The following is a 26,680-nucleotide window of genomic DNA, read 5'->3' as shown; positions in this document are numbered from 1 at the left end:
AAGGAATGTAAATTTTTTAAAAAGTTAACTGAATCATCTGGCCCTTTCTTATCATCTCATAATTAAACTTTCTGAAAGAGTTCCCAAAGTACTGTAATGCTCACTTAATGTGTTCAGGATGACTGAAAATACCGGAAATCTGACTTTAGATATGTTAAGATGTTACTCTAATAGTTCTGGGTGTTCACACCAAAGACAGTCAATTTGTTCAGCCCTGACCAGAGTCTCTCCCCACTGCTTTATCAAGCCCAGGGGGTCTTAACCTTCTTTAGGTCTTCTGGGTCCCTTGAGCAGTCTGATGAAGCCTATGAAGCCCTCCTCAGAAGAATGTCAAATGAATAAAATCCATAGGATTACAAGGAAAACGAATTCTATTGAAACCGAGTATTAAAAACAGGGGCAGCTAGATGGCGCAGTGGATAAAGCACTGGCCCTGGATTCATGAGGACCTGAGTTCAAATACGGCCTCAGACACAACACTTACTAGCTGTGTGACCCTGGGCAAGTCACTTAACCCCAATTGCCTCACCAAAAAAAAAAAAAAATATTAAAAACAAAAACGAGTTCATGGCCCCCAGGTTAAGATTTCATCTAGATGTAGAAATATACATAAGAAAAATTTTGGAGACAAACTCTTTGTCTTGGAGACAAACTCTTCTCTTGTATAAAGGAATAACAGAATTCGGGAGATAATGGATATCACAAGTCACCGCATTGAAGCTCTAAATTCAAAAGAGACTTTCTGTGTTACCTTGTCCAACCCTAATTTGAATAAAAATCACTTCTACAGTATTCCAGACAGGTAGTCATCTATTTAGTGCAAAGCTTCTTAAACTGTGGGTTGTAACCTCATATGGGACTCATATGCCTCATATGGGGCAAAAAATTTGGCAGTAAATGTTTGATTTGTATGCCTATTTTATATATTTATAAACCTAGGGCTGCATAAAAATTTCTCAGATGAAAAGGGGTTATGAGTGGAAAAAGTTTAAGAAGCCCCGATCTAGTGTCCCATGAGTGAGATCTGCTACCTCCTGAGAGCTCAATCTACAGCTCCAAGATTTGGAAATATTTTCTTTAGGCTGAACTAACTGCCACTGATCCTGGTTCCACTCTGGGGCCAAAAATAATATGAAACTAATCTTTCTCCCAAATGACAGTCCTTTAATTCTCCCCCCCCCCTCAATTTTATCATAGGCATTTTTATTAACAGACCATTAGAAAAACAATCATGGTAGACACCTTTAGTTCATTCTTCTCATAAGCCTGTTGATCTTATCTTCCCTGTTACCAGCATCTCGACCTTCCACAAAACATGTAGTCTTTTTCTTCATTCCAGCCCATGGAGAAGATAATTTGAAGGGTCACAGGAAGTTGTTGGCAGCTTTGAAGCACTTACCATCAGTGCAGATCTTGTGGATCAAGTCCTCCATGCAGAGAATTCCATATACCAAGAGATTCTGCAATAAGGGCATTGATAGTCAAGACAATTCTGTTTCCTGATCTTGCCATAACCATATTTGTAAATCAAATCAAAACAGACTCCAGGTTCAGGTAACCCCATGCAAAGTAGGGTTCCACAATCTTCGGCATGTTATCTGAAGCCTTGTTAAGCTCAACCAAAGTGCCAGTGAAGATTTGGTGAAGATGAAGAAGCGGCAATGCTTTTTGGACCTTTGGGCTAACACCATCGATACCTCTGATTCTGATCACAAAAACTAACTTGGGCTCAGCAGGTAAACGGTAGTTGCCAGCTTTGTATGCCATTATGGCCCTCTGGATTTCACTTCTGTACTCCTTATGGTAAGAGTTAGCTTGTTCACAGATGACTTTTCTCCGTATCTTAAGGAGCTTTTTAATAGCCATCTTCTTTTTCGGGTGTTTGGACTTCAGGACTGCAAAAGCCTTTCGTTTTCTTTAGAAGGGACTCTGGAATGGATGGTCAGTTCTTCTTTTCTTTTACGGCTGCCAAGATTCCGGCCGGAAAAAGAGCCAGTCCCTCAATTCTTGAAGACAGTTATGTTTCCCCACTCAAGTCTTTTCTTCTCCAAGCTAACCACTCTCCAATTTTCTTCAACCAACTAGAGAAAATTGATGCAACTCAAGGTTTACATTGTTAGGCTGTTCAACAAAATAACACAACCTGAAGGTCGTGGCAAGCCCATAATATATGCCAAAACAATATGTTGCAAGATATGGTCATATGAGAAAATAAGGTCTAGTTTTCACAACAGGAGATTATTCCTATTCTGTTTCTAAAGATGTATTTTAAGTGACCTTTGGGATTCAAGAAAAAGAATAACTCCTACATGGTGACACAGATCAAAGCCACTTAATTTCAGAATTCAATATACCTTGTGTTTAGATTTTTGCAGTTCTGTTCTTACACTAGCACATTCCTTTCTCGTCAGTTCCAGCTCCTGTTCCAAACCACGGATTTTCAGCTCATTGCTCAACTTTTCTACCTCCCAGTGAGGTGAAGGTCGATTAAGATTCCGCATCACTACAAAAAAGAAGCAGCAACGATTCAAATCATCCACAAACAGCGCTGTGGTACAGACAAAATAGGAAGGGACTGAAGTTATCTTATTTTTAGCTTCTTAATTTTACAAATGAAACTATGGCCCTGAGGATAAGGCCACAAAATGGGAAGTGACAAGGCCAAAATCTGAGCCCAGGTGCCATGGCTCCAAATGTAGTATTCTTCCTCTATAGCAAGAACTGGAAAAATGCACAAATGAGCTTTTCATAAGAATAACTAGAGTCACGTCGCAAAGATCTCGTGGCACTGAAGTAGAGATTGGTCCAGAGCAACAGGTAGTCTAAGAATTCTTTTGCTTTCATAATGTATTTTATGATTTTCCCCTCAGTAGATATTCTTGATTATGTTCTAATTAGGGGACGAGAGCATGCCCTTGGGGCCAGATTGGGATAAAAAATCTGCCATGGATAAACAGAGCTGACTACAGTTTTAATATGAAAGATTAACTTTCCATCCTGTTTAAAGTTTCATGCTATTAGCATGATAAAAATCCATTTAAATTTTACAATCATCTTGTCTAGTCCACTCCATAAGCCTCCAGTGTTTAAGACCAAGGGGAGCATGGGGAGAATTCAGCATGCTTGAATCAGAGGCAGAGACATTCAGAGGCCCAATCAGCCAATGGCAGGATCTGTTTCATCAATGACCTTCTTGGCCCACCCAATCATTCTAAGTTTGTGTTCCCCCTCTCCATCTACACCAGAGGTCTTCCACGCTGTAGGGAACAGGATGGCACCTGACCTGGCCATCTGGTTGTGATGATTAAAAATATGAGACAGTTTCTATGTAATTTAATTTTAATAATAGGCCGGTAGGTTATTAATAAAAGGATAGTCAATGGACAACTCTCTCAAACCAAAGACCCCTAGTGTCGGTGGGGTCACAATTTATATACCCTTCTAACTGTAGGAGGTCCTTCACATAGCCATCAAATCTAATTAGTTAACAGTTAAAAGCAATCAAATTTAATTGGTTGCCACGAATGAAGGTACATAATATTTAATGAGGTTGAGTGACTTATGTCACTCGAATCTTGGTCAAAAAGACACCACAGAAAGAATGCAGATCCCACCCAAGATGATGGGAGCACAGTGGTTTCCACCCAGGTGTGGTTTTGTGCAGGCTAAATCTAATCAGTAAAGTCCTTCATTTATTTAGACAGTGGGATCTGTCTCTACCCAAGACTCTGACCCAGATGAATCCCACTTTCAAGGAGAACTGGACCTTGGTGGGGTGGGGGAAGGCTCAGAAAGAAGGGGAGAACATTGGGTTCCCCTCCAAGATATTGGCTATAATTATTTCTCCCATAGTTTTCCTAGCTCTCTCACTGTCCTTGCAAGATTAATGAGACCCTCAACACACACATACAACCCTCCCTCCTATTATCTCTTGGAGGAAGGAACACAATTTATATGAAATAATATTAACAGTATACAAAAAAATTAGAATAAAAGAAAAATGAGGAGGATGCAATGAATATGTTAACTAACAGAGACCTTACGTAAAAGCAAAGGAAAAAGGAAAATTAAGCAAACAGGTCCTCTACGGTGACTGGATCTGACGATGTATACAACATCCTAGGTTCAAAGCTGGAGGGTGCTCAGAGGACATGTAACCCCATCCTTCACTTTACAAATGAAGAAGCCAGGCTCCTCCAAAGGTGAATAGCCGCAGAGCGAGCATCCAAATTGTCTTGTGGTTCCCAGAGTCAGTGTTCTTTCTAGCAGACCCTCTGACTGGTCCCCGCCTCCCCACAAGGTTTATCAGGGGACTTGCCCAGGGTCACACAGCTCGTTAAATGTCAAGTGTCTGAGGCTGCATTTGAACTCAAGTCCTCCCGAATCCAAGGCCAGTGCTCTATCCACTGCGCCACCTGGCTGCCCAATCAGGGGACTTTTTCCAGGAACAGTGAAAGGTGCCGTCTCCGCATAAGAGCTGCAGGACAAACTGCTGCTCTGCTGCTTACCTTGCTGAGTCTCGACCTCAGTCCGGAGCTGAAGGAGTTCTACTTCTTTAGTTTGTAGCTGTTCAATTAATACTTTCAAAGATTCAGAGCTGTCTTTAGTCTAGGGAGAAAAGACAAGCCCATATGTATAAAACCCATACCTTGGTGATCTCTTTTAATTTCCAAAAAGGGATTAGAAAAAAAGCTGTATTTAGTCTGTAAATAAGTAGGCTGGGCCAAGAAGTTTGACCTTGGCTGTCATCCATTTACTTTTTTTCTTTCCTTATTTAGGATATTCTCTATTCTCTGGATTTTCTTATTGATAGTAACAAATGCCTGATGCCCTCATTGAATTTGAGAGATTTATCTTTCATTTCAATGTCATTTCTTTAAAAAAAATTAAAAAATTAACTCCAGCCATATTTTAGAACGAAAGCCCCTCATTTATTTAGTCTTAATTTGTTCTAGAAATTATACTATTTAAAAAAAAATTATGCTATAACCTACAATATTCTCAAAAACTATTAATCCATCTTTAAAACAGAAAAAAAAATGAAAGAAAATTTAGCATGTTTTAAGCCTCTTTTTAAAAAATCAGAATGGCGGAAGTGACAATGGTCATTGGCACCCCACTAATCTCACTCCATTTCTCAAAAAGACTTACCATTTTATCCAATTTGCTTTTCAAATTATCTCTGTCTAGGCAGACCTCCCGATAAGCATGATAGGCCTTGTTTACTTGTTCTCGTCCTACAGGGCTTGTTTCTTCATCTAATCGGTTTTCAAGAAACTAAATGCAGAAGAATAGGTGGAAAAACTCAAGAATTCATACTACTTAACAGGGCTTTTAATTTCTCTAAAGGTCTAATTGATTACTTCAAAATTTGCAAATTAGGGACCAAAAAAAAAAAAAAATCAAAGGATAACTGGATTTAAGTTCCATGTTTTACTGAACCAATCAACGCTAATAATTTAAACAGAACAAAATGCAAAAGGAAAGTTGTCAACCTTTTGCTTGGAAGAATATCTCTACAATAAAATTCTGTTTGAATGGTAACTCCTTAAGTTAGAGCTGCAATCAGTAGGGGATATTGGTAGCATTCAATTTAGGAAATTTTAATTTAATTTGATGAGAGATTAAACTGACCAATTTTCTAACTTGCTTTAACTTTTTCAGGTCATTAGCATGTGAGTTGGAAGAAGATACCACGTAAAGGAATATCTAACTCGAGAATGCGTGTTATGGAGGTTGGCTAAAGAGCACATTTCTCTTTACCAAACCATTTTTACCTATAACCTATAAGAAACTGAAGCTGTATTGCCTTGGAAGATTTGAATCCTAAAAGTGTTTTTATGTAAATTCAATAGTTTTAAAAATCAACTTTTTAAAGAAAAATGCTAACTTTCTATAAATTGATAATTCCAAAAAAGTCTTCAAATGTAAATACCAGTAGGATTTTGTTATTTTTTTTTTAATTGGCATAGTTACTTAGGCTTAAATAATCTGACTAAATTTTACAATGTCATTTATCTAGCAAGTTCCTTCCAAGATTTTATAGCAAGATAACAGAGCTCTGATTGATTGAACAATACACTCTAATGCTTTGTGGAAGATGTTCGCTTTTAGAAATGGAAATGGAAAGAGAAAAAGAGGGAAGAGGCAGATTTAAAACATTATGGTATGTTAACACAGAGAGAAGCATATTTCCTAAAAACCAAAGCCCAGTGGACCTAAAATTTCTTCAATATACATCTTAATTTACATTGAATCAGTTTCATCATTATAAATCTTGAAATGGCAGGCTTTTTTGAAGTATATTTTTATAACATTTACACACCCACATTTAGACCACTTAATATTAAGTTGTCATTGATATATATTCCCCAAAATGGAACAACAACAAAACCTTGAGACTAAACTCTGGGAAAAATTAAGAACACACCCATCAGGTGAGGTCCATGCCTAAATTCTCAGTTTCTCCTGCTTCCTATGGAAACTTGTTGGTGGGCTTTCCTTCAATTTTAACTAACTTGCCTTTGTAAAAGATAAAAGTCCATGTTCTCTATTGGCATTCTATACTACAAAATAAAGGTTTGCACCTAAGGATAACTATTCTAACCTGAGGATCAAGATCATACAATTCATGAGGTTTACATTTATATACAGGAAGGAGGACACAGGCAAGGGCCATGCGGAATGTGCATGGCAGACACAGACACGCTGTGATCTGTGTCACTGATGTGAAGATCTACATGAATGAGATCGCAGATCATTTCAGTCTGAGTACATATTTAAAATGTATTCCACCAAAAACACAAAGATTCTATAATGTGCAGTGAGTGTCAGCTTGTAAGCATGGCAATTACTAGCCAGCCTCAGTTAAGAAGATTGTTCAAGAACTGCTTCTGACACCTAATGGATTCTTAAGACCCTGGGCAGGCGGCTGAGACCATCAATGCCTATGGCAAAGTGTTGATCTGCAGATAAATGGAGGGAGTTTCCATTTACTAAATTACCCATACCGATGAGATCCCAGGTTCCAGCCTAAAGAAAAAAAGGCAAGAAAAAGAATCCAGCCCTTCCAAAGAAACTGCCACAGCAGTCAAATCAAAGAGGTTTCACCCTTCATGACTCCAAGTTAGAGAAGAGTTACTGCTCTCCCTTGGTAGAGAGAGCACATTCCCTCCACAGGAATTCCCCACTCCCATAAAATCTGAACCCCCAATCACTTCTCCCAAAATCTTTTAAGTCAGGCCAATGAAAGAGGCTAGACTATTATTCTTTGGTAATTCAAGTATTCTAAAGCTTTATATAATACAGTGTAACACTAAAACAGGGCAAGCAAAATACCTTTTCTTCCAGAAATCGTATTCTTTTCTTTAGGAGGGAATTCTCCTTCTCTGAATCCTTAAGTCTCTTCTTGATGTCCTCATATGCAGTAACAAGAGCAAAGTGGGACGCCATAGACTCATCGCCTGCATAGAGTGACAATGGAGTGATGGTATCTCTCCTCTGAGTCTTTTCATGGTTCAGAATACAGATGTCATCTTCCACTAGTGCATCCATGATAGCTGTTTAAAAGAAAAGCCAGAAATATCTATGTATATATGTGTACACACACACACACACACACACACACACACACACACATTTATTTTATTTAAAAACTTCAACATAAAGAAAACCAACCTTGCATCTGGCAAATACCAGGGGCATTATTTTAGTCACAATGTTGAAAATTTGCAAACAGAATGTTATCAACTCAGTGAAATTCAATTTTCCTTATGTGAAAAAACCAAGACAAAATGGGTCTGTATTTTAACCTTTACCATCACTGCCATTTTTGAGGATCAGGAACCTAAGTCTCTGAATTAGAAATCTGAAGACGACCTGTCTTTAATTCAAGTTACCGTGATCAAGGCTTTTATGTGGTTCCACAGCACATAACATATAAGGAATGAGAAGTGAGGCAATACATCATTAAAAGATGCCCCAAGTCCCTTTACAATAAGGTCTTGAAGACATTACAACCACACTGCCCCGTGATTCATGCTGGTGATGTCCTCAAAGTTCCCTACTCCACCATCCCCACAGAATAAGACTGCTCTGAAGCCATGGGATTTTCACAAGTGAGTGACTTCTACTTTAGGGGCCTCAGTTTCCTTATCTGTTAAATGAGGCAGCTGAGCTTAGGGACCTATAAGATTCCTGGTAGGTCTGAATCAATCACACAGTACTGTGGGGATAGTCAGATGTGGTTTGGCACAGGACACAATGAAATTGTGTGTGCTAGGTGTCTACACGTTCAGAAATCATTCAAAGTGGATAGAAACAGTGAACGGTTTTGTGAAACAAAACCAAGTGGGAAGCACTTGCATAAGCAATAATGCAATACAAGCACAGAAATGATTCAGTGGCCTGAAAAATCTCTCCCCTTCTTGCTCTTCCTAATAGGTAAAATCAGATCTGATCACCCTTTGCTTTTCTCCCTCCTTCTGCTAGATGGCTTGACTTTTGGCACCAGATCCAGTTTCCTGCACCTGTTCTACCCAGAAAGCATCGCCTTCCAATCCCTCACGCTGGCCACCACACAATTCCAGTCTACAGCACACACAGCTGCGCACATCATCTTCCTAGTGCACACCCCAGGCTGTTTCCAAAGTTGTCAGAGGCTTCAGCGGTTCCCTACCTCCTAGGGGACAAGAAGAAAATGTTTCAGTTTGCTCTGCAAGGCACTTCACTGTGGCTCTAGCTTACCTTTTCAGACTAACTTCCTGTGACTTCCCTTCTCACAGGCTGTGGTCCAGCAGCCTGACAGCCAAGCTCTCCAGAGATGGCACATGTTTGGCTGTTGGCTATGCCTCTGCACACACCATCCAGGATACCCAGAATGCACCCCTCCTTCCCCATTTGCCTCTTGGCATCTTTACCTTCTGTCAAATCTCAGGGGCAATTTTTCACACTAAAGCCATGGATGATCAAGCTGGGTCAGGGCTTCTTCACCTATGCTGTGTCCTGGCCCCCCTCTATCAGGTGAAGGCCATGGACCCCTCCTCAGAATACGGTTTTTAATAGGATCACAAAAGATATCAGATTGTGATTAGGTTACCAAATAGGTTTTTAATAAACAGGTACACTAAGTGAAGAGTCCTTGCCCTAGGTGTTTGAACATCCCCTCTACTGTACATATTGTTATAAATGTCATGCTATCTCAGAAGGCTTGAGGGTAAGGATTACTATTGTTTTTTAAGAAACGTTTTTGTTTTCATTTTTCTATCTCCAGATAGAAGGGCAATGTGGCAATGTTCTTCACATAGCAGGTGCTTAACAAATGCTCATGGAATGAAAACAATGACAAGAGGATTTTGCCACCAAGATAAAGCCCTGTCTCTAACTTTGGGGAGTTTCTAATCCAGCACAGGAGATTAGACTGAAGTTGAGGTCCGGCTGACACAGGACCAGGCCTGTGGGAAGAAAGGAGTAAGTGCTAGAAGGACAACAAGGTGTTCAGGATACAAAGAAGGAGACCAGAGCTGGCAATGTGGTCAGAAGGTGGAATCTGGAGACAGAAGACCACAGGCCGAATCCCACACCTACTGTCTGACTATATGCTTTATCCTGAGCGTGTCCTGTCCCTGCTCTGGGCCTCAGCTTCTTCCCGTCTACAATGAAGCGTTTCAGTCAGATGGCTTCTAAGGTCCACTCTAAATCTATGATCCCATAATGAGAAAAGGACTCAAGGATGAATTATCTTCTAAGATAGACTGAGATGGGAGTTGGACATGGCTGTGGAAGGGTATTGTTCTGGCATGGTGTAGCAGAAAGCATACTGAACTTGGGGCCAATTGTGTGAATTTTTTGACTTCTTGATAGTATGACTGGGGACAAGTCATTTAACTCTTCTGAGCCTCAGTTTCCTCATATGTGGGGCAGCTTAGTGATACAGTGGATAGAGAGTTAGGTCTAGAGTTAGGAAGATCAGAGTTCAAATCCAGCCTCAGAAACTTCCTAGCTCTGTGACCCTGGGCAAGTCACTTCACCCTGTTTGCCTCAGTTTTCTCATCTGGAAAATGAGCTGGAAAAGGAAATGGCAAACCACCCCAGCATCCCTGCCAAGAAAACCCCATGGATAACGTTCACGGGGGTCACATAGAATTAGACACAACTGAATGACTGAACGACTTCCTCCTATGTAAAATGGTGATAATATTAGTCTAACCACATGGAGTTCTTCTAATTAAAAAACTTTGTTAAACTTTTATTAAACTTTGTTAAAATTATATTTAAACATGAACTGTGACTCATGGAATAACAGTAAAAGCTCACTGATAGAAAGCTTAAAGATTTATAAAGAACTTTATGTACATTATCCTACTAAACAAAGAATTTGAAGAAAAAAATAATATTACTAATGGCAAAAAGGCACAAGGCACAGTATAGTCTGGCTGGAGGCTAGGATGTGTCCAGGGAAAGACAGTGCTTGGATAAGATTAGGATCATATTATGGAGGGCCAAAAATACCAAGATAAGGAGTTTAGACTGTTTTTCAGCAGGCAATGGAGAAGTCATTGTGGGAAGGTGAACTTGGAGTCAGGAGAATTCTGGGTAGGACTCACGTATGACCCGTAACAAGTCCTTAATCCCATTTAGCCTCCATTTCTGGATCTCCACAATGGGGATAATATCACCCTCCTCAGGTTTAGCAGGGTCAAAGGTGACATAGTGTGAGAAAAATATAAATGTCAAGCTCTTTCTGAGCATGGAGTGGGCATCAGCACTATGCATTATGAAGACTAAACTGGCAAGAGTGCATGGCATAGATTAAAGGTTGGAGAGACTATGGGAGATAACAGAAATAGTTTAGATGGAGAGGAAATGCAAACCTGACAAGTAGAAGCTGAAAGGGAGGAAAGGCAAGGTAAGATAAGCAGTGGGAGGACCTGCTAATTCATTAGCTCTTTGTGGGGAGAGTTAAAGATTTCAAGGTTTCCAGACTGAATGACAACCATCCCTTAGGTCCCCCTAGGAGCTAATCTGCTGGGGATGGGATGGGATGGGTGGGAAGTGGGAATCATGGAGGAAAGCCCCCTTTCTACAGTTTCTACAATTCCCCAGAGAAATCCTCCACCTCTCTGCCCATAAGCTCTATGCCTTGGCTCTCTGGACAACAAATTCTCTTCCTTCTCAGGCTTCTCCAAGAATTCTCCCCCTGGGCTTTGGCCTCTGTGTCTAGGGCTCAGTATTCCAATCTTAACACTTTTCTTGGAGACTCGGGGTCATCGGTTTCTGTAAACTTCTCCATAACAATTATCTTTGCAGTGTGATTTACTTGAAATGATTCCTCCACCTGTTTTATGTCTGGCAATAGCCCAACTATGAAGACCTTTCTTTCCTGGCTAACTCATGGCCCACAATAGAATCCGAGCTCCCTCTTCTGTCAAGAATGTGAAGTGGTTAAGGATCTCCCAACGGAGCCTACTCTTGGATTTTGCTAAATTCCCCTCCTAAGTGTCTCTGCCTGGTCAAATCGTGCCCCCTAATCTCCGATGAGATTAGTGGTTCTGGGCCATAACCTTCACACTCTGGGGCTGGTCAACAAATCACACTTCTCTTAGCCCTTTTCTCTGGCTCTGCTCCCTCTGAGGCTCAGGCTGCTGAATCCTGGCTCAAGACCTTGGGGTAACTACTACCCCGCCTCCCCTCTACCTACGGCAACCACATTTAAAAAAACCAAACCAAGAAAGGGTGTCCCCATCATATATGGAGAAAAACCAGAAGAGTTCACTGCCATAGGAGTCAAGGAAAGTGTTTTAAGGAGAGACTGGCAAACAAGTAAAACGATAGCTATTAAGTACCTATTAAGCATAAGGTGTTGTGTGAGGGGCCAAGGAATCAAAGATGAAAAAGAACAGTTACAGCCCCTGCTTCCAAAGATGCAAATAAATGTGATGTCATCCTTTGGGAGGTTTGGGAACCACAGGGCTAATCTATTCTGGATCTGATTTTCAGTAACATGGAAAAACTGGTTGGTTGTTGAGGTGGGAATTATAAGGAACTTATAACTAGCTTCTGTCAGAAAATAGGGATAGTTTTGTTTCCTCACTGTCTATCTTGATGCCTTAAATGTATTCTTCTTGTCTTATTATTCTTTGCCAAATAAAAGAGAGGGAAGCTGGCATCCTTGCTTCACTCATGTATTTCCTGGAAAACCTCCTAGTGCTTCCATACTACAAAGTTTTGGTTTGAGAGATATGCTTATTAGCATATGACAAAAGGTCCTGCACAGCTGTGTTTTATAGTTTTTAGTACATGCGAGTGTTGTACTTTGTCAGAGGGATTTTCCTGATTCAGTGATACATGGCTTAGGATTTTTTTGTTTTTAATTATGATTATATTAATTTTCTTAGTGATGAACCATCTTTGCATTTCTAGTATATCTCTGGGAGGGAGGGACAAATTGCTGGGAACTTTGGGGAATAAAAATTTCATTTCCTGTAACACAGGAGAAGAAACTGGGTCCTAGAATGACATGCATCCTCAGTTTGGGGAAAGCAGATTCAAAGGGTTCAAGGATCCCAGAACCTAAAATTCCACAGTGAGTATCAAGGTACACAGTGAGTATTAAGGTACTTGATAACAGCATGCTGACACAGAGACAAGATTCTGACAAAAAATAAAAGGGGAAGTTGTTTAAGAAGAAAGTTGTAGGTGCACAGTAGTCATGAATCAGCACTGTTTTTTAAAAAGGATAAACAAGGAAAAAGCAGGAGAGGCGAATTGAAATGAATGTAGACACACAACACTGAGCTGCAGCTCATTATTACCAAGCTGGCCAGGAAAGGCCATGAGAAAAAAAGGATGGGGGCTTAAGCCATAGACAGGAAGTTAGAGGAAAAAAGAGGCTGCTTAGAGTTGATGGAATGATAATAGATAATGGAGAAAGTGGAGGGCTGCTCAATTCTTATTTTGCTTCTAGGGAGGATACTGATCTTGGGACTGGAAAAGATAGAACCAAGACTAACAGGGAGCTGATAACCAAGCACAGTACAATGGAAAGAGTACTTCCCCTCCATGCTCAACTAGATCTCAATCTCAATCAGAAAACTGAGTCCAGGTCTCAATCAGACCCTAAATCAGAGAATATGACTTCACATCCCAGCTCCATGGCTTAAGGCTAATCAGGGAACCTCCTGGGTTTCAATTCCTTTCATCCATAGGGGGCTGAAGGCTAGATGGCCCCTGAGATTCCTGCCAAATGTGACGTTTAAAATCTAATATGTGGTTGCCTTGTTTCTACCCCCAGGTTTACTTATAAGCTAGAAACATCAGCACCAGTTCTGAGCATTAAGTAATTATTAAGATATATTAGGAGTTAGTAGAGAACATGTAGAGTTCAGAAAATGGAGAAAGAAAACCTTTCTAACCTAGGATTCAGAATGGACTCCTTTTTCTCCTTTCCTCAGCCACCAACCAGAGGTTCTGTGGAAGGAAAAGAGACCAAAACTAGGGAGCCAACCTCCCTTCCTACTTCCTGTCTCCCTCCCCGGAAGGGGCCATTCTTCATGCTGATTGGTTGAGGGTGGTCTCGTGTTGATGTCGTAGTCCACAGCCTCTGAGAACAACACCCCACTCAGGGCTGGCCAGGTATGGTCTTGATTTAATCATCCTTAAGTAGGTTCTCAGTCAGTCTCACCCAATTCAATAAATTCCAAATTCAGGTGGCGCCCCTGGGTGTCTACCAAATCTCATTATTTTCACACATAGCACAGGAGCTATGATCTGATAAGTAAGGAGAGAATAAATTTAGTCTCCCAGTTGTCCTTGAGTTTTAATTCACTTGGCCTGGAGTAAATCTCTGAATCACTGATGGTAACTTCCAGACAATCATGGAGAATGGAAGTTACCAAAGGATGAGAGGAAGGCAACTGTTTAAGTTTGAAAGAGACAGTGGAAGAAGAGAGGAGATAAGAAAGAGAGGAGTGAGAGAGAGAATGGCACCTGCAACCTATAGGCCAGGTAAAAATCTATTATTATAATCTGTTTTGCTTATTCTTGGAGAGGAATGGGCAGAAGATGCAAAGAAGCAAATTTTGGTTCCACTAAAGGAAAAGCCCTCAACAATCAGAATTGCCTAGAAGTGAAGTGGGCTGCCTTAAGAAGTAGGTAATGAGGGCTCCCCCCTCCTTGGGAGTCTCTAAACAAAGGCTGATGACTATTTGAGGGGCATATTAGAAATAGGAATTTTGTTTAGCTGCACGTTGAACTGGAAGGGCCTATCAAATTCACATTCTGAAATATAGTGTGACAAGCAAAATGAATACTGATGTCCTTTCAACATTCCAAAAAAGATTCTTTGATTCACAGGGAATGTTAGTGTACCACTAATATACCACAATTTTATATGATTTTACTTCCAATAGATCTTTCATCAATTTATTATATAACATAATACCTAAATTAGAATTTAATATTAAATAGCCTCTAACATGTAAAGAATTGCTTATATAACTGATTGGTCTCAAATGATTCCCCTCCTGGATCACTGCCTTGTCATAGTGGATGGGGTTGTGTAGCTTAAAGAAACTGAGCTATCCTGTGCATGGTTACCCAAGATGGGCAGGTCATAGTGGAGAGTTCAGACACTGGAAAAGGAAATGGGAAACCACTCTAGTATCTTTACCAAGAAAACCTCATGGGCAGTATTAAAATGATAAAAGACATGACACTGGAAGATGGGCTCCTTAGACTGGAAAATGTCCAACACAGTACTGGGGAAGAGTAGAGAACAACCACAAGTCGTTCCAGTCCTAATGAAGTGTCTGGGGCAAAGCCAAAAGGAAGCTCAGTGCGGATGTGTCTGGTGATGAAAGGAAAGTCTGATGCTGCAAAAATCAATATTGCATAGGAACCTGGAATGTAAGATCTATGGACCAAGATAAACTGGATGCGGTCAGAGAGAAGATGGAAAGTTTAAGCAGTGACATCTTGTGTGTCAGTGAACTTAAATGGATGGGTGAATTTAGTTCAGGTAATCATTACGTATACTACTGTGGACAAAAATCCCCTAGAAGAAAAGGAGTGGTGTTCATAGTCAATGAAAAGGTGAGAAAAGCAGTACTGGAGTAGAATCTCAAAAATGACAGAATAACTGTTTGAATCCAAGGCAAACTGTTCAATATCAGAGTAATACAAGTCTATGCTCCAACCACTGATACCAAAGAGGCCAAAATTGATCAGTTCTATGGAGACCTACAACTTCTAGAAATAACGCCAAAAAAATATGTCACATTTCTCATAGGGAACTGGAATGCTAAAGTAGGAAATTAAAAGATAATTGAATAACAGGTGAGTTTGGCCTTGGAGTAAAAACTGAAGCAGGGAAGAGATTAAGAGAGTTATGTCAAGATAACACACTGGTCATAATGAACACTCTTTTTCAACAACTCAAAAGGCAACTCTATACATTCACAGTCAATATTGAAACCAAACTGCTTATATACTTTGCAGCCAGAGAAACTCTATAGTCAGTATGGACCTGGAGTTGTCTGTGGCTCAGATCATGAGCTTCTTATTGTAAAATTCAGACTTAAATGGAAGAAAATAAGGAAAACCATCAGACTGTTTAAATATGACCTAAATAATATCCCTTATGAACATGAAGTGGGAGAAATGAATAGATTTCAGGGGTAAGATCTGGTAGACAAAGTACCTGAAGAACTATAGATGAAGTTCACAATATTGTACAGGAGACAGCAATAAAAACATCCCAGAGAAAAAGAAGAGTAAGAAAGCAAAATGGCTGCCTGATGGGGTTTTACAAATAGCTGAGGGAAGAAAGAAAGGAAAAGGGAAAGGCATACTCAAATATGAATTGGTCTCAGGCCATAGAGGTGCTCAAAAAGGACTTTGAAGATACAGTTAGGGAGGTAGAGGAAAAAATGGAAAGAGAAATGAGGGTGATGCAGGGAAGACATGAGAAAAAAGTCAACAGCTTGAAAAGTCAAATTGGCCAAATGGAAAAGGAGGTACAAAAGCTCTCTGATGAAAATACTTGCCTAAGAATGAGGATTGAACAAATGGAAGCCAGTGACTTTATGAGAAACCAAGACACAATAAAGCAAATCCAAATGAATAAAAAAATAGAGGGCAATGTGAAATATCTTCTGGGAAAACTGCTGACCTGGAAAATAGGTCCAGGAGAGATAATTTGAAAACTATTGTTCTACCTGAAAACCATGATCAAGGAAAAAGCTTAGACATCATCTTCCAAGAAATTGTCAAGGTAAATTGCCCTGATATTCTAGAAGCAGAAGGTAAAACAGAAATTGAAAGAATCTGCTAATCACCTCCAGAAAGAAATCCCAAAAGCAAAACTCCTAGGAATATTATAGCCAAATTCCAGAGCTCTCAGGTCAAGGAGAAAATATTGCAAGCTGGTTGCTGTCTTGTGGAGGGGAGAAAAAAGGGAGGGAGGGAGAAAAATTTGGAACTCTAAATCTTATGAAAATGAATGTTGAAAACTACCCTTACGTGTAACTGGAAAAGACAAATGTTTGTTGTAAAAATTTCAAAAAACAAAACAAAAACAAAAGAAAGGAAGAAAATAGGGCTAGAGACCTGTAGCTGACTGCAAAATATCAACAATCTCAGAAATGTGGATGATACCACTCTGAGGACAGAGTGAAGAATTAAGATGTCTCTTGATGAAGGTGAAAGAGGAAAGTGTAAAAGCTGTATTAAAGCTTAACAACAAAAAACTAAGATCTTGGCAACTGATCCCATCACTTCCTGGCAAACAGAAGGAGAAGAAATGGAAGCAATGTCACTGTTGAGCTCAAAGATGGCTGCAGCCATGAAATTCAAAAAAGCTTGCTCCTTAGAAGGAAAGCTATGGCAAATGTGGACAGCCGACTAAAAAGACCTCACCTTGCCAATACAATTCCACATAGTCAAAGCTATGGTTTTTCCAGTGGCAATGTATGACTGTGAGAGCTGGACTATTAGGAGAGTTGAGCCCTAAAGAACAGATGTTTCAAATTGTGGTGCTGGAGACCTGAGTCCCTTGGACAGCAGGAAGATCAAATCAGTCAATACTTATATTAATTCAGACTATTCATTGGAAAGTCAAATACTCAGGCCACATCATGAGAAAACGGGACTCACTGGAAAAGACGCTGATGTTGGGAAAGACTGAAAGGAAAAGGAGAAAGCAGAAGATGAGACAGACAGAGAGTGTCACGGAAGAATGAACGTGAGCTTGGGCAGACTTGGGGAGATAGTGGGAGATAGAAGGCCTTGGCTTGCTATGGACCATGGGGTCAGGAAGAGTCAGGCACAACTGAATAACAACAATGACCCAAACGACTTAGCCTCATGACATAGAGTTTTCTATTATTTAAGTCAGGCTGGCTCATATTGTATTTTTTAAAAATGTGTTTGTTTAATGTTTACAATGCATTGGAAAAACCCCTGAAAGAAGTTGATTAGATTTTTCCAAATTATACAATATTTTACATTCTAAATGGGAATTTTATTGAGGAAAGGGCAAAGGAGCCATTTTTCAACAACAGTAACAAAACCTTTACACTGCTGTTCATGTCTGTGCTCTAAGTATGACTTGAAATTCACTGAAATATACATGGAATGCAAATTGTATTGACATTTAAAATGGTTTTAGAAACAGTGGTTTTAAGAAGGAACTCCCCAATAATATTAGGGAATCACAGATTCTGGGAGTTGGAAGGAACCTTGTTGGCCACCTAAGTTCCACAAAAGGAATTTCTACTCTAACACACCAGACAATGGATCATCCAGCCTCCAGCTGAAGACTCACAAGGAAGGGGCTCCCCTACATGTGTCCCAATTCTCTAGGCAGCTCATTTCACTTCTTTCCAAATCTATTTGTTCAGAAGTTTTTCTTGACATTGAGTCTAAACTTGCACCTCTACAATGTTCTTGATTCTCTTTTTGAGAACAAATGGAACAAATCTAGTCCCTCCCCCAGAAGGGAGACCATCAAATACTGGAAGACATTCATCATGCTCCCCCAAAGTCTTTTCTCTTCCAGGTCAAACACCCCCAGTTCCTCTGACCCATTCTACTATGGCATGGATTCAAGGCCCGTGTCATAAGAGGGCTGAATTGTACCACAATTTTTTTTACATGACATTTCAGAATAAATTTCATGTCACAAGGAACCACATGGGGGGCAGCTAGGTGGCGCAGTGGATAAAGCACCAGCCCCGGATTTAGGAGTACCTGAGTTCAAATCTGATCTCAGACACTTGACACATCCTAGCTGCATGACCCTGGGCAAGTCACTTAACCCCCATTGCCCCGCAAAAAACCCCAAAACAAACAAACAAAAAACCCCAAGGAACCGCATGTTAAATTTTGCATTTTCATTGTTCATATCCCTGCAAAAACAATCAAGTCACAGAGAAATTACATCTATTAATGCCTGACAATCAGACTCCTGTATAAGGACCCACATGCCTATGAAAGATACACAATACTGGATATGCACCAAACAATTTAGAGCACAGATACCTCAGCAGCCCATGCATGCATTTTTAGGGTGCAAGGATACACTAACAAATTCCTCCCCAATGTTTCTCAGACCCTCCCCTTCCCACCACACACTGGTCCACTTCCTAGTTCCACTTCAGATGAAATGTAGGCTCTTTCTTTTCTAGGGTGGTGGGGAGAAGAGAAGATTGGCTTGTATCCAGATTATATTCCAGACTTCACTGTCTGTCTATGAGGAAGAGGAGGAAGCAAGCTCCTACTATATGCCAGGGATGGTACTAGCTGCTTTACAAATACGCTATCATTCAGTCCTCACAATGATACTGTAAGGTGTTAGCATTACCCCATTTGACAGTAAAGGAAACTAAGGCAAACAGGTTCAATGGCTTGCCCAGGGTCAAAGAGAAAGTTAAGTGCCTGGAAATTCTAGGTAGAGTAACTTCCTTTTAACAATGCAGATTGGTAACTGTTCTGCAATTTTAGAGTCTTAGAAAGCTGCCTGAGCCACAGAAGTCAAGAGACAGAGCCATCACTATAGATGTGTTAGAACTTGAACTCAGGTCCTCCTGACTCAGAAGTTGAGTTTCTATCCTACTTCCTATATCCATACCTCCAATTAGAAGGCAATGTAGGTTAGAGACAAGTGATAGGGGAAAAATTGATTTTACAAACTCTAAGGACTATCTTTTGAAGAATATTCCTAATGCCTAAGATGGTCAGTGAATCTATAATTGTGAAGTAAAATTTCTACATGAAATCACAAGTCTGGGCTAAAAAAAAAATTAAGAAAATAAATACCTCACACCAGGAACAATGGAATAGTGTTGCTATTTAGAGTACTAACCTAATAGTACTTACACTTACAAGAAATGACTGAACACAAAACATCTATCTACTCTATATTCACAGCAAGGTGTGTTGGGGGCTGAGGGGAGGAAGACATAAATAAACTATTGTATTAAAAAAAAAAAGCCTCATAGATTTAATTCCTCCCCTCCCCTCATCTATTCATAGAATGAGATATATTGTAACTAAAAGGGAACTGAACTACATGAGTACAAGGAAGAGGGGGTTGTCTATGTCCAGAAGGGTTCAAAGGGCAGTAAAAATTCAGCCAGTCAATGGCTGGAGAATAGCTCCTGAGGTCAAAGCAGGGAGGTCTGTGGAAAAGATCAACAATTACAATTCTGCTCAATAACACCCCCATCCTAAAGTTTGGGTCTTGGTTGTTTTAACACCTGCAGAGCTCTGGGTTATACAAGAGGAATGTCATTTGTAGGAGTCAGTGTAGACCCTGTCTCGGATGACTGATAGAACTATTGGGAGTCTTTTCTCTAAGATAACACTTCCAGGGCCTGGGTGGAACTTCCAGAGGTAGCATTCTCTAGGCATTGCTTTCTAGAACCCAGGGAAAACTCTTTCTGACACCATCAAAATGCGCATCCATTTAATGCCACCTCCTTACAGGACCGTATAGTGCTGCTATCAAACTCAGTGGTTGCCTCAACAAAGTCTAAACAAACAGAATCAGACCAGCGGCCAACTCATTTAGGGCCTTTCCTGAGTTAGGCAACAAATCATCATACCATAGCCGAAGAGACCACAGACGCTATCCAGCACAATCTACCCACAATCCACCCCTGTAAATGGGAAAAGCCCATTCGTTAGTTCTCAAAGCTTTTGGAGACCAATGACCCCTTACATGACTCTTGTCAATTCCCACTTTTGTTCCTGGTCTTGCCTACTGAGGCCCAACACACACCCTTAAACCCCAAAGACAGCAGGTACATCTTCCACAAGTCTTTTTGAGGCTAAAAAAGTCTCAATTCCTTGAACCAATCCTCATACAGCACGAATTCTGCTTGCCCTCTCTGGGACCCTTTCTAGCTTATCAACATACTGCCTAAGCTGTGGAGAGCAAGCCTGAGCACAAACACTCCACAGGGATCCCATCAGGAGAGCATGCAAGGCATGTCTCACTCCTCTCCCCTTCGCAAGTATCATCTCCTGTCCCCCTCCCCCAGACAGGATCCCAGTCTTGCCTCGACTATGAGCCCCGTTTCCAGATCCTCCCTTCTCCAGTTCACTCTTTATCCAGCTGCCAAAGTGCCTATTATTCTTAAACCACAGGTTGAACCAAGTCACTCGCCAAGCCAAGAAGCTTCAATGGCTCCCTATGGCTTCTAGGATCAAAGACTAATGCCTACTTGTCATTTAAAACCCTTTACTAACTTTTGTAGGGTTACTAGAAGCTCATATATATATATATTCCAGTCAACCTGGCCTTCTTCCGGTTCCCTAAACTCAATATTCTACCTCTAGCCTAGCTTTGTCTGGAATGGACAGACTGTCTCCCAATTCCCTTTTTGTAGAATCTGTAGCTTCCTCTAAATCTAAAGCTCAACGCAGGCCCTCCCTCCTTCCTTTGAGGCCCCAGTGGCTAACCCACCATCTACAGCCTATTTCCAGGGCCTGTGCTTCCTTCCCAAAGGGATAGATGACTGGTTTTAATTAGGTAAGAAGTGAATGAAGGCATCTTATTTCTCTAGGGTCTTCAGCTTACAAGTGCTTCCCCCAAGTTCTTCCTAGAAGCCTCAAGCTCTGGACAGAATTAAGGGAAGATGGCGGGTTGGTGACTGGAAAGTATGAGGCTAAATGCTGCACCTGGCACCTGTGTGACCTCAGCTAAGTCACTCACCTTTCCATGAGCTTAGCTCTTAAATGGTCCCTACCAGCTCTCCACTTATGATGGACTATTGGATGGAGCTATTCCCCACCAGGGTGCTGAATTGAACACCTCTGCCCACTAGATTATTAACAAGAAGACCACAGTCCCAAACCTGCCCCAGGCCCTCTGAAGAGTCACAAAGTATCTTCCTGATTCTTGTAGAAACCCTCTTGTAATGTATTGTTGTTTGCCCACAGTTTCCCCCACAGCATAAGCTCCTTGAGGGCAGGGACATTGTTTTTGCCTTTCTTGCTTAGTGAATAAAGTGCCTGGCACACAGTCAGCCCTAAATAAATACTTGCTGACTGACCTTTCTGTGCCTCAGTTTCTTTTCCTGTAAAATGAAGATTTCAATTGAATGGCCTCCAAGGTCCCTTCCTACTCTAAATTTATGAATGCCTGGAGAAAGAAAAAACGGGTTTCTTTCCCCTATTTGGCTTCAGAATTTAAGAGCACCCCTTCCAATGTATGAAAACATTCCCAAAGACTCAGTTTTCACACAGAAGTAGTAGAAATGCCTCATCACCCTGGGAGGTGATTCCTTGGTAGGGGTTCAGGGGCAGAAGTCCTGGACCCCTTTGTCAGCTCGGCGGCTTCCTATGGGCAAATCGCTTACCCGCCGCGTGCCTCAGTTTCCCCGTCAGTCAAAGGAAGCCCCAGAGTCCGGCCGGACCCCTCGACGCCCTCCCGGGCTGATGACAAGAGCCCCCTACTGTAGTACACATTTAATAGTGGCCGAGGTTGCGAGACCCACGGAACCTCTGGCACGAGACCCCCACCCCTCGTACTGGGTGGGGGCGAGGATCGGAGAGACAGCCCGGGGGTACAAAGCCAAAGCGCCCCAGAAATGCTGGCGGCTACGGACAGCTGTTTGGAAAGGCAAACAGGAAGTTCCGACCGAAAGGCAACTGTCAACAGCTGGAGCAGCCGAGCTCTGGACCCCGGCCGGGGTTCCCCCCACCCCACATGCAAACTCCCTTCGGCCTGGGGGGCAATATCCCCGCGAGAGAGAACGGAAGGCAAAGGAATGCCCGGCTCCGGAAAGGGGAGGGGGCGGTCTCCGGCTGGCTCTGCATTCAAGGCTCCGCCGCCGCCGCCGCCTCCGAGCAGACTTGGGCCCTAGCCCGTCGGCGGGCCCAGAGTCGGGGGTCCCCGTCCCCCCGGCAGGCCTCTGCCCGCCCCGACCCCGGCCCGACCCCGCTCACCGCCTCGTCGGCACTTTCGGTTTCCCCGACGTGCGGAACGAACCGAGAACACCCCGGGTCAGCGGGGTCACGGCGGGCTTCCGGCCTTCGCGGGGCCACGCCGGTAGCGGTGCCGGCTCGGGCCAGGTCTCCAACTCCCCGAGCCCATGCCGCCCGGGCCCCTCCCCTGGCCTCCGGAGCGCGGGCCGCGGCCCAGCCGGGCCTTAAGAGCGCGGGGGCGGCGGGGGAGGGGGAGGGAAGGGTGGTCCGCCGCCGGCGCGGCCCCGCGGCGCGCGCCCGCGCCCCCGCCCCGAGGCGACCACGAGCGCCCGCGAGCGCGCCCAAGAGCCCAAGCGCGGGGGCCGAGCCCGACGTCCGCTCGCACCGCGCAGCCTCGCGACGGAGCCGGAAGTGCCGGCCGTGCCGGGACGCGCGAGAGCCGCGAGTTGGGGGGCGGGGCTCCCGACGCCGGACTACGAGTCCCGTGAGGCTTCGCGGCGGGGGGGGGGGTGGGGACAGCGGCGCCCAGCGGCGCGTGGCTGAGGTGACGCCCAGGAGGCAGGCGCTCGTGCGTCACTCACTTCAGTCAGTAAGTCAGTCAATCAGTGAGTCAGTGAGTCAGTGAGTCTGTGAGGGAGGGTGGTTGTGGCGGCGAAGGAGGAGGAGCTACAGAGAGGGGTAAGCGCCGCGGCCGCGGGGGCGGAGCGAGGGGGCCTCAGGTTCTCCCCCAGAAAAATGAGGGGCTCCTGTGTTCTGTTCCGTGTGGTGAAGCACGGGGACCCAAAGGCCTCAAATCCCGTCCCTCCCCCCCGCGTCGTCTCCCATCAGAATGTAAGCTGCCTGAGGGCAGGCGGTCGGCTGCCATAAGAATTCCCTGCGCTCCCCTCGGGAAGTGCTTGATAAAAGTTGATTGGCTGACGTAGGATGACAGAAGAAATCAGGTATATTGGGATACCGGTCCAGATATCAAAAAAAAAAGACAAATTCAAGGACCCAAGGGCCTGTCCAGCTTTAGATCTGGCACCCCAAGGCCTCTAAGGACCCCAAACAAGTAAGCCAGATTCCGTTTATCTGCTCAAGTGCTCAGGTGTGGCCCTGGTAAGCAGCAGGTCAGGGACAAGCGTACCAGTTACCCAGGTGACGTAGATAGGAAACTAGATGTTTTAAGATATAATTATAATTTCACAACAGTTATAACTATAGTTATACTTCTATATAAATATGCTATATCAAATATGTAATTATATTCTATTTATTTTGATATATAAGATAATTATACAAATATATAACATACATATGTATATATACATATACATATGTATATATACATATGTAATTATATATCTCACATAGACAGGTAGAAGTCTTATAAAACAAAGAAAAAGATGCTTAAGTTGTTACTGTCATGGGGGAATGTGGTGGGGATCCTTAGGTATTCCTCAATAAAGAATTACATTCTTGCACACAGTCCAATTGCTTTTAAAATTAAAATGCTTTTTTATTTGGCGCTAGGGTAGGTTACTGAGAGGGAAGTGGAAGACTTCTCCAGGGGAGGAGAGCTTAAAAATATTCTCCCAGAACAGAAGGAAGACAAAAGCTTTTATAGAGGTTAGATGGGATGTCCGCTTGAAAATGAAAAGTTCCTTTTTGGGGTCGGGTGGGGTGGGGTGGGGTGGGGAAAGCCTGGACGCTTGCCATATTCCTGAGGTTTGAGAGGGAATATTTTGAAATGATGATCCTGACCTTTGGGGTTTTCTCTGTCTCCTAGCTCGGGTCAGGTAGTAGCCTCTCACTTTCCCACTATAGAATTTTTTCTCCCTTGACTTCTTAGATGTGTCTGTCCTGAAATCTAAACTTTAATAGTCCCTTGATTCCTCAATATGTCTGTTCTGTTATCTGATCACCTTTGGTTTTGCTTCTCACAAGAGAAACTATTTATCCTAAGCCCCATGTCAGTTACAGAGGAAAGAAAGTGTCTTTTAACATAGTTATTTACACTTCACCCAAGGAAACAGTATCTGTTAAGGCCTTATTACAAACTTTATTGGATAGAAGAAAAAAAAGTGGGGTATGAGTTCTTGGAACTATTTGAAGTCATATAAGTTTTCTTTTGTAATTGTAAAGGAAACATTCATTATGTTCTGTGGTGTCCAAGAGACATCTGGCAGGAAGGTAAAAGAAATATAATTATAGCAAGTATAGTACAAAGTTGAATCAGTTATGTTCTCTCCCAAATTCACTTTCAACATCTGGAACATTTGTTGTTGTTCAGTGGTAACACACCCTTTGTGTCCCTAATTTGGGGTTTTCATGGCAAAGATATTGGACAGGTTTCCCATTTCCTTCTCAATGGATCCAGTGAATCCATTTTGTGAGGCAATCCGAAGTTAAGTGATTTGCCCAGCGTCCCACAGCTAGGAAGTGTCTGAGGCTGGATTTGAGCTTAGTCTTCCGTTCTTGTATTATGTGGGTTAGGGGGCACTCTAAATGGGCTTTGCAAGGAGGGCTCACCTTATCAGCTAAGAAAGCACAAGTTGCATGGAAATGATGGCACAGTAATTAAGCTGGGCCTTAAGCAAGAAAAGGGAAGCAAAAGCGTGATCTAGACTTGCAAAATTCTGTCAAAACTATCAACCTACCTGTAATTGTTCAAAATTTTTTTTCCTCTGTGTGGAGCTGTAAGCTTTATGATTTCACCTTTCAGACTTGCCAAAGAGCCATGGCTACCTGTTGCACTAAATAACCCTCAAAGATTGCCATGGAGTACATTCATTTATTCTTTGATTCACTATTTAGTAAAAGTATACTTACTGCTTTGTTCATACACCTTTGTGAGACTACAGATTCATAGAACAGAGTGGATTAAAAACACGAATGTATATTAAAAATCAGGATTTTAAGATCTTTAATGAGAATTTTTAAAGTAAATAAGCTATATACAAGAGGCCATGGGGGGTGGCCCAAGGTTCTCACAGACTCACTTAGCAGAGTGCAAGGCATGCCAATTTGAAAAAAGTGTCAAGAGTAGTAGGTGTATCTGTTGCCACAAAATCAGCTTTCATTGAGAAGTCTCAGTCTGTGTTGGTAGAGGGAGTGTATACACAAATGACATCACAGACATTAAAAATCTAAAACAAAATGAAACAGAAAATAGAAAGCTGGTAAGCAGAACAGTCTGTTTGCCAAGGCAAATATGGGGTTGATTCCTAAAGGAATAAAAACAAAAGCAGAGAAAGAAAACTACAGAGCAACATCATTAATGACTGTTGACTCAAAAATAATGAACTACTTGCAAATAGAATCCATTAAAAAATATATCCATCATGACCAAAGATTTATAAATTGAATTCAAGTGTGGTTTAAAATCAGGAAAATAACAAAAATAAATCTTAATAAGAGTAAAACTAACAAGTATATGATCATCTCAGATGCAGCGAAAGCCTTTGAAAAAACACAACACTTGTTTATTCTTAAAACATCAAACGTCAGAATAGAAGTTTCTTTCAATAATTTTATGTATTTTGAATGACAAGCAAACATTACAATAATAAACACCAAAAGTATTCCCATTAAAAATAGGTCTTACAAAGGGATATGCAAAGTAGAATAATATTTAAAAAAATTTTTTAGAATAATTTTTTTTTTAATTTTAGCAAATTGTGTGTTTTTAAAAAAATCTTTTTGGAAGTAATCTGTGATCATTAGTATAGGGAGCTTCTAGTGAAGGAATCTCTTCCAGGGAGCTACCTGGGTCACTAAGAATTAGTCTGCCCAGTGGGGTCACACAGCCAGGACATGCTAAAATCTCCACTCAGGTCATGACTTAACAATCCATTTTACTAGGCTACTTCTCAGCAATAATGATAAGGCATAAAAAAGCAAATTAAAGGAATGAGCATCAGCAATAAAGGGGTTAAAATACACATCCACATATATAGCATATATTTTATATAATTCTTCCTGATATTATGGCTAAAAACTGCAAAATAATAAAAAATGGAGGTTATAAATGACTTATGTAGTCATATGTAAACCCCCATAAATCACCTAAATTTCTATATGATACTACCTATAATTAAAATGTATGACTGTATGAAATATTTGGTAATTAACAAGACATGTAAGCAGTCAAAATTATGTGCTAAGTGCTGGGAATAGACACAAAAACATCAATACCTGCCTTCAAGGAGCTTATAGTGTAGTGGAGAAAACAATATGTACATATATAAATTATGTATAATATGTACATATA

At 41.7% G+C, this 26,680-nt stretch overlaps 1 protein-coding gene and 1 pseudogene across 6 annotated transcripts in view; both read right to left on the bottom strand.

Moving 5' to 3' along the window:
• AZI2 (5-azacytidine induced 2) overlaps positions 1-22,690 on the bottom strand; it is a 41,769-nt gene extending 19,079 nt beyond the window's left edge. Inside the window, exons 1-5 of one of the 6 annotated variants that reach the window (XM_043966278.1) lie at positions 22,450-22,690; positions 7,339-7,559; positions 5,152-5,277; positions 4,509-4,608; positions 2,355-2,503 (exon numbers count right to left, since the gene is read on the bottom strand). In XM_043966278.1, coding sequence (XP_043822213.1) covers positions 2,355-2,503; positions 4,509-4,608; positions 5,152-5,277; positions 7,339-7,554 — 591 coding nt within the window. In that variant the 5' untranslated portion in view covers positions 7,555-7,559; positions 22,450-22,690. Of the gene's footprint in view, positions 1-2,354; positions 2,504-4,508; positions 4,609-5,151; positions 5,278-7,338; positions 7,560-8,462; positions 8,644-21,860; positions 21,884-22,449 lie in introns of those variants that run through there. The other 5 variants (XM_043966273.1, XM_043966276.1, XM_043966274.1 and 2 more) reach the window with 5 other exon arrangements.
• Positions 447-2,344, bottom strand: LOC122728108 (annotated as a pseudogene).
• Positions 22,691-26,680: the final 3,990 nt, after the last annotated feature.

This window comes from Dromiciops gliroides, chromosome 5 (genome assembly GCF_019393635.1).
Source record: "Dromiciops gliroides isolate mDroGli1 chromosome 5, mDroGli1.pri, whole genome shotgun sequence".
Taxonomy (NCBI): domain Eukaryota; kingdom Metazoa; phylum Chordata; class Mammalia; order Microbiotheria; family Microbiotheriidae; genus Dromiciops; species Dromiciops gliroides.
This window is presented reverse-complemented; position numbering and strand designations above follow the sequence as displayed.